The sequence below is a fragment of the Dromiciops gliroides genome, chromosome 1 (genome assembly GCF_019393635.1).
Source record: "Dromiciops gliroides isolate mDroGli1 chromosome 1, mDroGli1.pri, whole genome shotgun sequence".
NCBI classification, from domain to species: Eukaryota; Metazoa; Chordata; class Mammalia; order Microbiotheria; family Microbiotheriidae; genus Dromiciops; species Dromiciops gliroides.
In genome coordinates, this window is record NC_057861.1 from 57,291,309 (window position 1) to 57,304,662 (window position 13,354).

Genomic DNA, 13,354 nt, shown 5'->3' on the forward strand with positions numbered 1-13,354 from the left:
AAAGAGCTTCCATTCTCCTGACTATCCAGCCACACAACCATGAGCAAGTCAATTCACCTCAAAGAGTTTCAGGTTTCTAATCTGAAAAATGGTGGTGGTAATATTATAGGTAGTTTGCTATCTTCACTAGTTTCCATGGTAGTTGTGAAGAAAGGGCTTTTGGAAACCTTAAAATGCTACCCTAGGTGAGTTATTGCTCTCGCTCCTACACGATGGGCTCCCGTTCAGAGAGATCAAGCCCATTTTGGGAAGGGGGCTCTCAGCAGGAATGCTATCCTCCCAGACTCTGCTTTCTTCCCCAAGGTAGGGGAAACCCTCACCTCGTTTCTGCATGAAACTGAAGAGGTCATCCAGGAATTCCTTCCTCTTGGGGTCCCCGTCCAGTTCATACAGCTGTGTGAAAAGAGGGAAGACAGGGTTACTAAGGTATGAGGAGGAACTCAGAGAGAAAAGGGGCCCTTCTCTCCCCACCCTGCTCTGCCATATCTGGGCCTCCCTTGGGAAGAGAGCAACTCTTCCCCTCCCTTCAAACCTGGAGATACTAGGGGTTCCAGGAAGGAGAGGGATAGGGCAGTCAACCACTCAGTCCACAAGCACTTACTTTGTACCATGCATTGCACTAAGCACAAGGGATACCAAAAAATAAGGGCAAAAACACAGCCCCTGCCTTCAAGAAGTTCACAGTCTTATACAGTCTTATAGGGGCAGCTAGGTGACACTGGGCCTAGAGACCTGAGTTCAAATCCAGCCTTACACATTGACTAGCTATGTCACTCTGGCCAAGTCCCTTGACCTCCCTCTGCCTCCTTCAGTTTCTTCATCCGTAAAATGGGGAGATAACAGCGCCTACCTCTCAAGGTTATCATGAAGACCAAATGAGATACCACTTGTAAAGTACTTAGCACAGTGTGGGGCACTACATATATGTTAGCTATCATCACCACCACCGCCGCCGCCATTATCATTATTAAATGCAATGCGGCAGGCAGATAAAACTATGTTTCCAGAAGAGAACTACAGAGAAAATGGAAGGTAATCTCAGAGGGAAGGCCCTAGAATTGAGGAGGGCCAGGGAAGGCCTGGGGACGGAATGTCCTGTGGGAGGAAGAGCAGACAGAGCCCTGTAGCTGATCATGGAGTGAGTAGAGAGTGTAAGGTATAAGGAGACAAGAAAAGGGGAGGGGGGAACCAGTTTATGAAGGCTGGGAACAACAGGGGATTTTGTTTGGTCCTGGAGGTGATCGAAGTGAGCCACCACAATCTACTGGGGGAATGATATGGACAGACCTAAGCTTTAGGAAGATCACCTTTGGGGCAGCTAGGTGGTGGAGTGGATAGAGCACCGGCCCTAGATTCAGGAGGACCTGAGTTCAAATCTGGCCCCAGACTTACTAGCTTTGTGATCCTGGGCAAGTCACTTAACTCCAACTGCCTCACCCAAAAAAAAAAAAAAAAGGAAGATCACCTTTTTGATTGGATGATGGTTCTGAGTGAGGAGAGACCTGAGGCAGGGAGACCCAAAGGCCAGCAGCTATTGTAATACTCCAGGTGTAAGGAAATAAGGGCCAGCACTAGGGGGGATGGGGGGTGGGCAGGGTCAGAGGGGACAAAGGATGTAGAGAGATGCCTTGCAAAGGTAGGAATGCCAAGAGCTGCCAAGAGACTGACTTTGTTGATGTGTGGTGACTATGAGGGAATGGAGGCTGACGTCTTGGTTGCAGGCCTTGGTTGACTGAGATGATGGTGGTGTCTTTGACAGTAACAGGAAAGTTAAGTTAGGTGGGGGGCGCATGAGGAGTTCTGGTTTGGACGTGTTGAATCTGAGGAGTCCCAAAGACCACGGAGTGGGGAGGAAGAAAAGGAAGGAGCCCGGAGAGGCACCTCTACCTCTGGAGTTGAGTTCAACTCCAAACATCCATCACAAACAGCCTTCCTGAGCCCCCTGGCAAACTGGGGGAGATGGTTTCAGACCCTCTGGGTAAAGAAGTCCTACCCAGGGTCACAGATACCCAGATCAGCCATGAAAAGAAAAACCCCTGGGTTCATTCAGACCAGGAGAGGGGACCCAAGAACCTATTCAAGTCCAGGGCCCTCTGTCCTTTGTGCCACATGGGATTCAGGGCCTCAGGAGGAGTGTAGAACAAACCCTCTCTTCCCTCCCAGAAGCTGTGGGGCTCTGAGCTCCTGGGCTGGTGGATGAGGCTGAGATAATTAAAGAGGAGTCAGAGAAGAAGGGGAGGGGGTGTTTGGGGAGTGGGAGGAAGGAGGGATGAAGCAAATACCAGGCTTTAGATTAAACACTCAGGAATGCAGTTTGTACTCAAAACAGGGAAGGGGGTGGGGAGGGAGATGAGCAGAGAGAGGAGACAAATATTGAAACCAATAATTAAACCTCCCCAGGAGCTGGTGGGCGGGCAAGCCCAGGGGCGGGAGGGGGGAGAGCTGTCATTAAGTCCAGAGGGGCCTGGGCTACTCCCCTGGCCCAGGATGGAAGGCCAAACTGGAGCTGGAAAAAGCACATTACTCCAACCTGTCTGGACGTACATGTGCCTATGGGTGACCTTGGATAAGTCTCAGCCCTTCTCCAGGCCTCAGTTCCCTTATATGCGGATAACGAGGAAGTGGAGAAGGTCCCTTCTATCTCTGACAATCTAGGTTCTAGGTTATAAAGGTCGCCCCACTCTGACAGATTCCTCCTTCCCCCTCAGCTATGTTCTAAGTGTCTTCATGGCTCTGATCCTATTAATAGGTGGTCCCACAATACGCTTCACAGTTTCTGACCTTCTGGGCCAATGGGTGCAGATGCCAAAATTCCAAGGAATCCAAATGAGTACAACCTGACATAGGGTCCTGGAAAGGCATTTAGAGAACAGAGAACATCAAATGCCAGAGATCAGAAGGGACTTTAGAACACAGAATGTCAGGGCTGGGAGGGCCCTTAGAACACAGGAGGTGAGAGCTGGAAGGGCCCTTAGAACACAGGATGTCACAGCTTGGAAGGGCCCTTAGAACATAGAATGGCAGAGCTGGGAGGGCCCTTGGAACACAGGATGTCAGAGCTGGGAGGGCCCTTAGAACATAGGATGTCAGAGCTGGGAAGGCCCTTAGAACACAGAATGTCAGGGCTGGGAGGGCCCTTAGCACACAGAAGGTCAGAGCTGGGAGGGCCCTTAGAACATAGGATAACAGAGCTGGGAGGGCCCTTAGAACACAGAAAGTCAGAACCTTAGAAACCATATGGTACAACCCCTTTGTTTTAGGGAGAACACTGGATTTTGAGTCAAGGAACATGAACTCAAATCCAGTCTGTTATGACTTGTATAACCTGGGCTAAATCCCTTAATCTCTCTGGGCCTCAGTTTCTCCATCTGAGATCCCTTCTATGACCCAGTATCCCATCACGGCCCCTCCCAATAGCAAAACTAAGGATCGTCCCAATCCTGTTACTATGATCCCCACGTCCTCTTCCATCCCCGAGTCTATGGGATCTGGGGAAAGAAACAAGGCTGAGCGCCCCCCCCCCCATATGTGGGGGATGGGGGAGGGAAATGCTGCCTTGAGGTCTGACAGGAAGATCTATGTGGGGCCTGGGCCCAGGGTCCCCAGCTCCACCTCCAGCCTTGTGAGGCTTTTGTCTCTGGACCACACCCAGCGCCAGCCTGTGGCAGCCCCACATTCCAGGCCTGATTTATGGGCCCAGCATGGAGAGGCAAACATCCACTTCTGCCTTTTTCAGGGGGGGTTCAGCCCAGCCCCATCCCAGGCCCTGAGGCCCTCCTAGGAAGGGCTGAAGGGACCTGGACCATCAGGCCCTCCTGCCCGGCACAGAGAAAGACCAGCCTTGTGGATCTGAAGGGAGAGACAGGATCAGGGGCCCTAACTGCAGCCCTCAGCCTGGTCATACTAAAGACCAAGACTAGGGGGGCCGTCCCCTCAAGTTCCCCTTGGTCAAGGGTCACTGCCCTCAGGACACAGGGGCAATCTTGGCTCCACAGAAGGCACATGGATGGTCTGTCTGTCCATCCATCTCGCTCACTCTAATGGATCTGCAGACCCTTGGATCTCCCTAGGGCTGGCTCCTCATCCCCTGGTGTGGAGCCCTCCCTTTCCTTGTCTGTCTCTCTCTCTTCCTTTTCTCCCCTCTCTTTCCCTAATTTTTTGTCCTTGTTTCTCTTACTGTCTCCCCCCGCTCCTTCTTCTGCACTCTTCCTTTCTCCTCTCCCATTCCAGCGTTTCCCCTTTCCTTTGCCCTTTATTTTCCTTTTCTCTTCCTCTCTCCCTCTTTCCTCTCCCTTTTCCCTTCCCCTCTTCTCCTTTCTGCTTTCTTTCTCTCCCTTTCTTCTCTCTCATTCCCTCCTATTTTTTCTCCTTTCCCTCTCTTCCCTCTTCTCTCTCTGCCTCTCTCTCTGTCTCTAAATGTCTAATTCCCTCCTGTTGTTTCTTTCTCCTTTGCCTCTTCTCCCTTCCCCCTCTCTTCTTCTTTCTCTCATTCCCTTCTGTTTTTCCTTTCCTCCTTTTCCCCTCTCCCTGGCTCTGCAGGAAGACTCTGGTTAGAAAGTAAACCAGATCCTTGCCTTTGGCCAGAAATCTGCACAAACACCCAGACACCAATTAAGATGAATTAATTATCTGATCAAATAAACCACAGACTGTTTCCGGGATAAATGCTCCTGGGGCCCTCACGGTGGTGGTGCGGAGCTCCCCACCTGCGCCCCCCACCCCAGGGATTGTGTAGGCCCCAGCTCCTATCTCCTAGGCCTGGGGCCAGGCAGGGGTCTTCTGAGCTAGAAAAGGACATGAGAGGAGCACACCCTGGCAGGAGGCTCTGGAGAGCTTCAAGCCCCGGCTGATCAGACGTTCTGACATCACCTCAGAGAGAGGCCCAGGGCTGAACACATTCCCCTCAACCCCCAACTCTCAACCACAGCACCTGGTCTAGGGCAGGGCACCTGCAGTTAGCCTCTGACACAATCCCAGGCCTTGGCAAGATGGCTTTCCTCAATGACCACCTTAAACAACTGCCAGATGAGCAGGACGAGGGCAGCTGTTTCCTAGAATGGATCCCTGGCCCTAATTCCAACTCACTACCCCCCAGCCAGGACCCCTTGCTCCTGGATCCAGACCTCAGAATGGGGAGCCCTGTCTGTCTGTCCATCTCTCCCACTTGTGTGGACACAGAGACACCTGGTCTCCCTAGGATTGGCTCGCCCATCCTCGATGAAGGCTCTTTCCCCTCTCTCTTTCTCTCCACCACCCTCTATTTTCCTTTTTTTCTTCCATTAACTCTAACTCCACGCTCTTCCTACTCCTAAGTGCCCAAGGGGTTGTGATCAGTAGCAAAGGCAATATCAAGATCTCCTTTCCCTGTAAAATGAGGAAGCTCCATCAGACATTCTAGGGGCCCTCCCAGCCCTGACAGTCTGGGTTCTAAGGGTTCTCCAAGCCCTGACCCTCTGGGATCCAAGGGCCCTTCTAGACCTGACAGTCTGTGTTCTTAAAGGCCCCTCTAGGGGCAGCTAGGTGGCGCAGTGGATAGAGCACCAGCCCTGGAGTCAGGAGGACCTGAGTTCAAATACAGCCTCAGACACGACACTTACTAGCTGTGGGACCCTGAGCAAGTCACTTAACCCCAATTGCCTCACTAAAAAAACAAAAACAAAAAAAAGGCCCCTCCAGCTCTGATGTTTTGGGTTCTAAGGCCCCTTCTAGCTCTGAGATTTTATGTTCTAAGCCTCCCCTAGCCTTTCAATGTTCTAAGGGTCCTTCTAGTACCTTTATTTCGCATCCTGCAGTTTCTCACTTGCACCAAATCCAGGAAAAAGGCACACCTATCATAGCGTAGGGGAAAAGCACACTAACTGAGACATTAGGAGAAGGGGGCTTCAGGACACTAGGGTCCTAACCTCTCTCAGCCACTACTTTACTATATGACCCTAGCCAATTTAGTTGTTTTTGTAGTGCTTCGGTTTCCTAAACTGGACAGAGAGAGAGAGAGAGAGAGAGAGAGAGAGAGAGAGAGAGAGAGTCAGACCTCATGACCTCTAATCTCCCTTCCAACCACTAACATTCCATATTTTCTTCTCCCTTTTAAGAGCCCAAGGTGACTTCTGCATTACTGCTCTGAGGCCTAGGAGAGGTCAGGGGAGCAAAGTTGGGGAACAGAAGCAGGCTCCCCATCACCCCAGTCGGGCAGAGAACTCAGCTCCTTAGCTAAGTCATATAATCACAGAACCAATCACAAGACCACCGGATAAGAGATTTAAACTTGGGGCAGGAAAGCCTTGGACCACCTCTAAGGGGAGGAAACTTCAGGCCCAGAGAGTGATGTGCCTCAGTTTCCTCATCTGTAAAATGGGGATAGTAATGGCCCTGACCTCAGAGGGTTGTAGAATTTGAATCTCGATGCCAAGCCTAGGCCTCTAGCTACCATGCTACTCTGGCTACAATAACGGGCATTCAACAGATGCGTAGTCCAATTCTTTCCCAAAGCAGGATGATCCTCAATGACAACTGGGATGAATGATCGATCACCCTGCCTTTCACTTGAAGATTGGCAGGGAAGGGGGAGCTCACTACCTCCCAGAGAGCGGCCTATTTTCGTTGTAATGGCTGCAATTTTGTTTTAGAAGCTTTTCCTTATATAGACCCCAAATCTGCTCACCTGTGTCTTCTGCCTAGTTCTGCCTGAAGGCACTAAACCAGATTTAATCCCTAATTCCCCATGACAAGTTCTTCAAAATACTTAAGATGTCTATCATCTTCCCCATACTCACCTCCACCTTCCCTCCCCCATCTAAACATCTCTAGTTCCTTCAACTGGACTTGATGTTGTTCAGTTGTTTTCAGTCCTGTCCAACTGACCCCATTTTGGGTTTTCTTGGCAAAGCTCCTTTTACAGATGTGGAAATGGAGGCAAAGGGTTACATGACTTGCCCAGGGTCACACATCCAGTAAGTGTCTGAGGTTGGATCTCAACTCGGGAAGATGAGTTTTCCTGACCCCAGGCCTCGTGCTCTATCCACTGCAACACCTAGCTGCGCCTCCACTGAACTAGGAGTGTTATGGAAGAACTGTTCACTTTGAAGTGAGGACTCTGGCTTTACATCCTGCTTCAGATGCTTATAATTAACCTCTTTGGGCCTCAGTTTCCTGATCTGTAAAAGGGGGGGGGGAATCAGACCTGATGGCTACCTGTGAGATCCCTTCCACCTCTTTATTTCTAATCCCATGGATAGATTCTGGTATTGGGGGAGGGGTCACCCAGGGCATGCCACCTTCTCTGCTTTTATGAATTCAGTGGGCAAAACCTGACCCACCTGCCTGCAATGCTGTGTGGGTGGGGTGGGAGTGGTCAGAAACCCTTAGAAAGGATGGTTGCCCAGGGTCTATGAATAGGCTAAAATTGGATATTCTGTGTTCCCACCTATTGACCAAGGAAGTAGGAACAACTCTCGCCTAAAAACCCTAAGGCCTAGATTTCAGGAGTCTCAGAATCTTTACTGAGCCTTAAGTGAACTTGGGCAAATCACCTCCCTTCTGTGGGCCTTCAATCTGTAAAAGGAACCAACTGGATGAGATGACAATTGAGCTCTAACAACCTAGATTTGGGGCTCTGAAATCCAATAAAAATTGAAGTCCAATGACTCATGGCATGCCTCTCATGAGGAAACTTCCCCATTCCTGTCAAGTATAAGACCACACTTCCAGGCACCCAGGTTTGTAACTCTGCCCCTCCCCTGGTTCAGGTCTCCATCAGATCTGGCCTCAAGACACTTGTGAGAAAGTTGCTTGATCCCTGCCTGCCTCAGTTTCCTCATCTGTAAAATGGGAATAATAATCACACCTACCTCAGAAAGTTCCTGTGAGGATCAAATGAGATAATACATGTACAACTGCTTTGTAAATCTTAAAGGGAGATAAATATATAAATATAAAATATCCCTTTATATTTTTTACTTATCCATACTTGTGTAAATATACCCTTATATACATAAAATGCACCTATTTATTACAAAAGTTTCTATAAACAATGTTTGTATAAATATATTTATACAAATATAAAAGTTTACATGAGAACACACACACACACACACACACACACATATCTATATTCTCACCTGGACTCCTTATCAGTCCCCCTGCCTCCAGCCTCCCCCATCCTTCTTCCACACAACTGGCACACTGAGATCCCCACAGCACAAGTCAGACTGTGTCACCTTCTATGTGTTTTTTTTTTTTTTTTAGTGAGGCAATTGGGGTTAAGTGACTTGCCCAGGGTCACACAGCTAGTACGTGTTAAGTGTCTGAGGCCAGATTTGAACTCAGGTATTCCTGACTCCAGGGCTGGTGCTCTATCCACTGCGCCACCTAGGTGCCCCAACCTCCTATGTTAATAAGCTGTTATGGCTCCCCATGGCCCCTGAGATCACATACCAACTCTTCTCTTTGGCATGATCTCAAGCTCTTTACAATACGATTCCAATTTATCATTCCTGACTTATTTCCCACTAACACCCTCCCCCCCCACGCTGGACATTCCAATCAGACCAGTCCACCTGTTGTTGCCCGCACACCCCATCCCATCTCATTTCCAGCCTCCGTGCCTTTGTAAAGACATTCTGCCCCCCCGATTCCTGCAATGCACTCCCCTCTAGATTCCCTCCACTTGAGCATCACCTCCTAGATGAAGTCTCTCTTCATTTGTCCTTGGGACAATTAATTTATTTGTGTGTAATTTGAGTTTATTTCCCTACATGCTGCCCCTGTGCCCGACAAATGGAAGCATGTAGAGGCCAGGGCTTGTTTTCTTGTTCTCTTTGCAGTTCGGGCAGTGGGCACAGGGACTGGCCCTTGGCAGGCCACTCCAAGGGCTGAATCCATGGGTCAGCCTGAATGACCGCTAAGGTCTGTCTCTCTGCTCTCAATTTCTCTATTGTTCCTAAGATGGCCGGGGCTTGGGGAAGAAAGGGAAGGGGGTGGGCTCCTGGGGTCTAAAAGGCAGAGTGCAGTGTCTGAGTCTGGATCTGGGGGGAAAGGGGGGCCTCTCCAACTGCCTTCCGGTAAGTAGTTAAGTGCTCAGTGAGGGGGCTGTTATCAGACATCAATGGCCGGAGCTGGGAGGCAGCTGTGTTGAAAGAGGAGCTATAAAAGCCGAAATGGTAATAGGCCCCGCTGGGCCAGCCATGGGAAAGGTTTCTGGGGCGGAGGCCCGAAGGTCAGGAGAGCCGACCACTAAACAGAAGGCAGGAAAGGACAGGCCAGCTTTATGAGGCCCTGGACCCCGGCCCTCTGTCGGCTGCTCTCCCTGCCCCCCCACCCCCACCCCCACCAGCCCAGCAGGGATACTGCCGCTAGAGGCTGCCCAGAAGAGGCAGCAACCTGTCCCTGGGGGATCCAGAAAATCCAGGCTCTGGGCCCGGCATTGCCCGGGCTTGGGTGAGCACCGGCCCTCTCTTCTGGAAAATGAATCGAGTGCCTACTATTCTACATTCTCCTGTTCTACAGCTCCTCCCAGCTTGGACATTCTTTGTTCCAAGACCCCTTCCAGGGCCAACAATCTAGGTTCCGAGTCCTAGGTTCAATTTAACAAACATTTGTTATCTCCTGTGTTTGAGGCACTGTGCTAGGTTCTAGAGATAAAACTACCCTCCCCACCCTCAAAGAACTCATGTCTTATAGGTGGGGAGGGAACGGAATTCATATATGCATACCAGCCTCCTGGACATTTGTCCTGAAACCCCTAAACACTCCATCATCTCCAGCCTCCAGGCATTTCTCCTGGTTGCTTGTTTCTCCTTCCTCATCTCACCTCCTGGCCTCCCTGGTTTCCTTCAGCTGAAATCCAGCCTGGGTCCACTGGCTCTCTCCAAGTACATACCAAGTTTGTCTATAGCTCCCCTGTAGATAAGCTCTTTGCATATGTTGTCTGTCTCCTCAGACTGGCAGCTCCCCAAGGGCAGGGACTGCCTTATGCCTTTCTTTGTGAGAGTGCCCAGTACATGGAAGATGCTTAATAAATGCCCAGTGACTGACAAAATTCTCTAGGATGAGTTGACCCGGGCCATTCTCCACTCTGCCCTGCCATTGTGTATCTGATGTCTTCTCCAGGGGACTCAGAAAATTATGGGAGGAACAAGTGACAAATGACCCAAAGCAGAACCCAGGGAAGTCAGCATCACAACCAAGTTAAGCATTAAAATAATAAGATGAAATTGAATGGCCAAGGCTGGGGAAGAGACAGCCTTCCTTCTGTTGGAGAGCTGAGGGATGGCAGGTTATGGTGTGTGGGTCATGCCATTGAGGGGGTCAGCCGGTTCTGCTGAATTATTATTATTATTATTATTTTGCAGGGCAATGAGGGCTAAGTGACTTGCCCAGGGTCACACAGCTAGTAAGTGTCAAGTGTCTGAGGCTGGATTTGAACTCAGGTCCTCCTGAATCCAGGGCCGATGCTCTATCCACTGCTCCACCTAGCTGCCCCCGGTTCTGCTGAATTATTAACGATCTTTGTTACAACGAAAGGGCCCATTCACAAATGCACAGGACACAAAAACCCAAAGGCACCAAGAACACTTTAAAAATCAGATTGAATTGGGGAAGCGAGGTGGCACCATGCATAGAGCATGGAGTCGGGAGGACCTGAGTTCAAATCGAGCCTGAGACACTTAGTAGTTTTGTGTGACCCTGGGCAAGTCACCTAATCCTAATTGCCTCCCCACTGAACAAATAAATAAAATCCCTTCTAGCTGTGTAACAATCTAGGCTCCCAGGTACCTCCTCTCTCTGAATGTTTATGTTCCAATATTCCATCCAAATTCACATTCTGACCCTTTCTGCGTGGTCCCAAGTTCTCCCTCAACCCAAAGAACACTGCTTCTGGAATAAGAAGCTGAGTTGGAATCATAGCCCTTGGTTACTTATCGCCTGTGGGACCATGATCAAGTAACTTCCCCTGTCTCGGAGTCTCAGTTTACCTCATTTTAATCAGGGCATTGAAATGGGCAATCTTGAAGGTCCTGGTTCCAGCTTTGCTTTTTGTAATCCTGGGTCCCTGCCAATTCTAAGCCCTAAACGGCTGGATGGATGCTCAGCTCTCTCTGCCTAGGGTGACCATCAGAGGGATTTGTGGGAGACCTGCACCAGATCTCCATGCCACCCCCAACCCTGGGGTGGAGGTGTCAAGCACCCCAGGACACCAAAGGGATAATCCTGGTGGGTGTATGGCCCCACTCACTCCCCCTGGCCTCCTGGGGCCCCCAGCCAAGGTCAGCCCCTGGTTAGAAGTCCAGGAAACACCCTCCTTGCACAAGGCTTGTTTGACAAAGATAAGCACCAATCCCCCCGCCCCCCACCCCAGGCGCAACTGTACACCATCATCTTATCACCCCAAGCTTCGTGCAGCCCCCAGTCAAGGTCTGATTTTTGGCCCATGATGCTTTAGCAAAGCAGATCCTGGGAAGCTGCTAGACAAGAATATCTCCAAGGGGTTACCTTTTAGTTCCAACATTCTATGTTATCGCTAAAACTCGTGGTTCTCATTTATGGCTGACTTTCTGTTTGCCTCCTGCACTGGCTCATTTGAAGCCTCTGATACTTCTTTGAGGCAGGGGGTCCAAACAGTCTTATCATCATTTTGTAAATGGGGAGAGGCTCAGCAACTAGTCCAAGGGGACGAATGAATCACTGGTAATGGTAGGATTTGAACCCAGGCCTTTGGAGTCCTAAGTGCAATGTGTTCTCCATTTATTTATTTGTGCTCTCCATTTCAATACACTGCCCTATGTTCTAAGGGCCCTCCCAGCTCTGCCATTCTGAGTTCTAAGGGCTCTCCCAGTCCTGGCATTCTGGTTCTAAGGGCCCTCCCAGCTCTGCCATTCTGAGTTCTAAGGGCTCTCCCAGTCCTGGCATTCTGGTTCTAAGGGCCCTCCCAGTTCTGCCATTCTGGGTTCTAAGGGCTCTCCCAGTCCTGGCATTCTGGTTCTAAGGGCCCTCCCAGCTCTGCCATTCTGGGTTCTAAGGGCTCTCCCAGTCCTGGCATTCTGGTTCTAAGGGCCCTCCCAGTTCTGCCATTCTGGGTTCTAAGGGCTCTCCCAGTCCTGGCATTCTGGTTCTAAGGGCCCTCCCAGTTCTGCCATTCTGGGTTCTAAGGGCTCTCCCAGTCCTGGCATTCTGGTTCTAAGGGTCATCCCAGTTATGACATTCTGGGTCAGTTGCTAAGGGGCATGTAAGTACAAAATATCAGAAACAAGATCTGAACGCAGGTCTTCCTGCCTCTAAGACCAGCACTTATCCATCCACTCATTCTCTGAAGATAAGCCCAGTGCCCACTTGGACCCGGGAGGGAAATCTGCCTCAATCACAACCCCAAACCCTTATAAAGCACTTTACAATGTACAAGCTCTCAGATGGCCACAGTTGGGTTTCACAACCATTTTTGAGGCGGATATCTGCAGATATTATTATGTGACCCCCATTTTGTGAAAGAGGAAACTAGACCAAAGAGAGTTCCAGATCGGCCACCCAGGGGAACACAGCTACAAAGGATCAGAGACCAGGTCTGAACCCTGGTCCACGAATTCCAATGAGGTTCCCAAGGCTTCTCGTGGCACCCCTGGGGGGTGGCTCCAGAAGAAAGAGACAACCAGTATCATCAGCCTCGTTTAATAGATAAAGGAAGAGGAAGCAGCTTGGCTAGACTCAAGTAAGGCTAAGGGTTGGAGCTGGGATGGACAATCATTTTAACAGTCAATATTTACAGGGCAATTGTAAGGCCTACAACAGTGAGGTGGGCAGAATCAGTCCCAATTTACAGAAGAGGAAACGAAGACAGAGAGAAGCCAGTTGACTTGAAATGGGTCATGTGAGCTACTAAATGTCCTTCCCTCTCCCAGACGCTGCCTCAGTGGTCCCTCAGTCCCCCTGCCTCCAGTTTTTCAGTTTCTTTCTTTCTTTTTTGCAGGGCAATGAAGGTTAAGTGACTTGCCCAGGGTCACACAGCTAGTAAGTGTCAAGTGTCTGAGGTCATATTTGAACTCAGGTCCTCCTGAATCCAGGGTTGGTGCTTTATCCGCTGTGCCACCTAGCTGCCCCCTTCAGTTTCTTTTTAAATTTCCCACTAGACTGTGAGCTCCTTGAGGGAGGCACTGTCTTGTCCCTTCATTGTATTCCCAGTTTGAGGCCAAGTACCCAGTAGATAATAGGAGTTTAATAAATGCTTGATGACCAACTTGGGCAAAACCCATTCATTCCCTGGACCTTCAGTTTCCTTGTCTTTATGACAAAAAAGGTCGTACTCCGGGCAGCTAGGTGGCTCAGTGGATAAAGCACCAATCCTGGATTCAGGACCTGAGTTCAA

At 50.0% G+C, this 13,354-nt stretch overlaps 1 protein-coding gene across 1 annotated transcript in view; it reads right to left on the reverse strand.

Moving 5' to 3' along the window:
* Positions 1-13,354, reverse strand: part of ARID3A (AT-rich interaction domain 3A) — a 79,772-nt gene that overhangs the window by 23,966 nt on the left and 42,452 nt on the right. Inside the window, exon 4 of the mRNA XM_043976468.1 lies at positions 321-393. Within this exon, the coding sequence (XP_043832403.1) occupies positions 321-393 (73 nt within the window). The remainder of the gene's footprint in view (positions 1-320; positions 394-13,354) is intronic.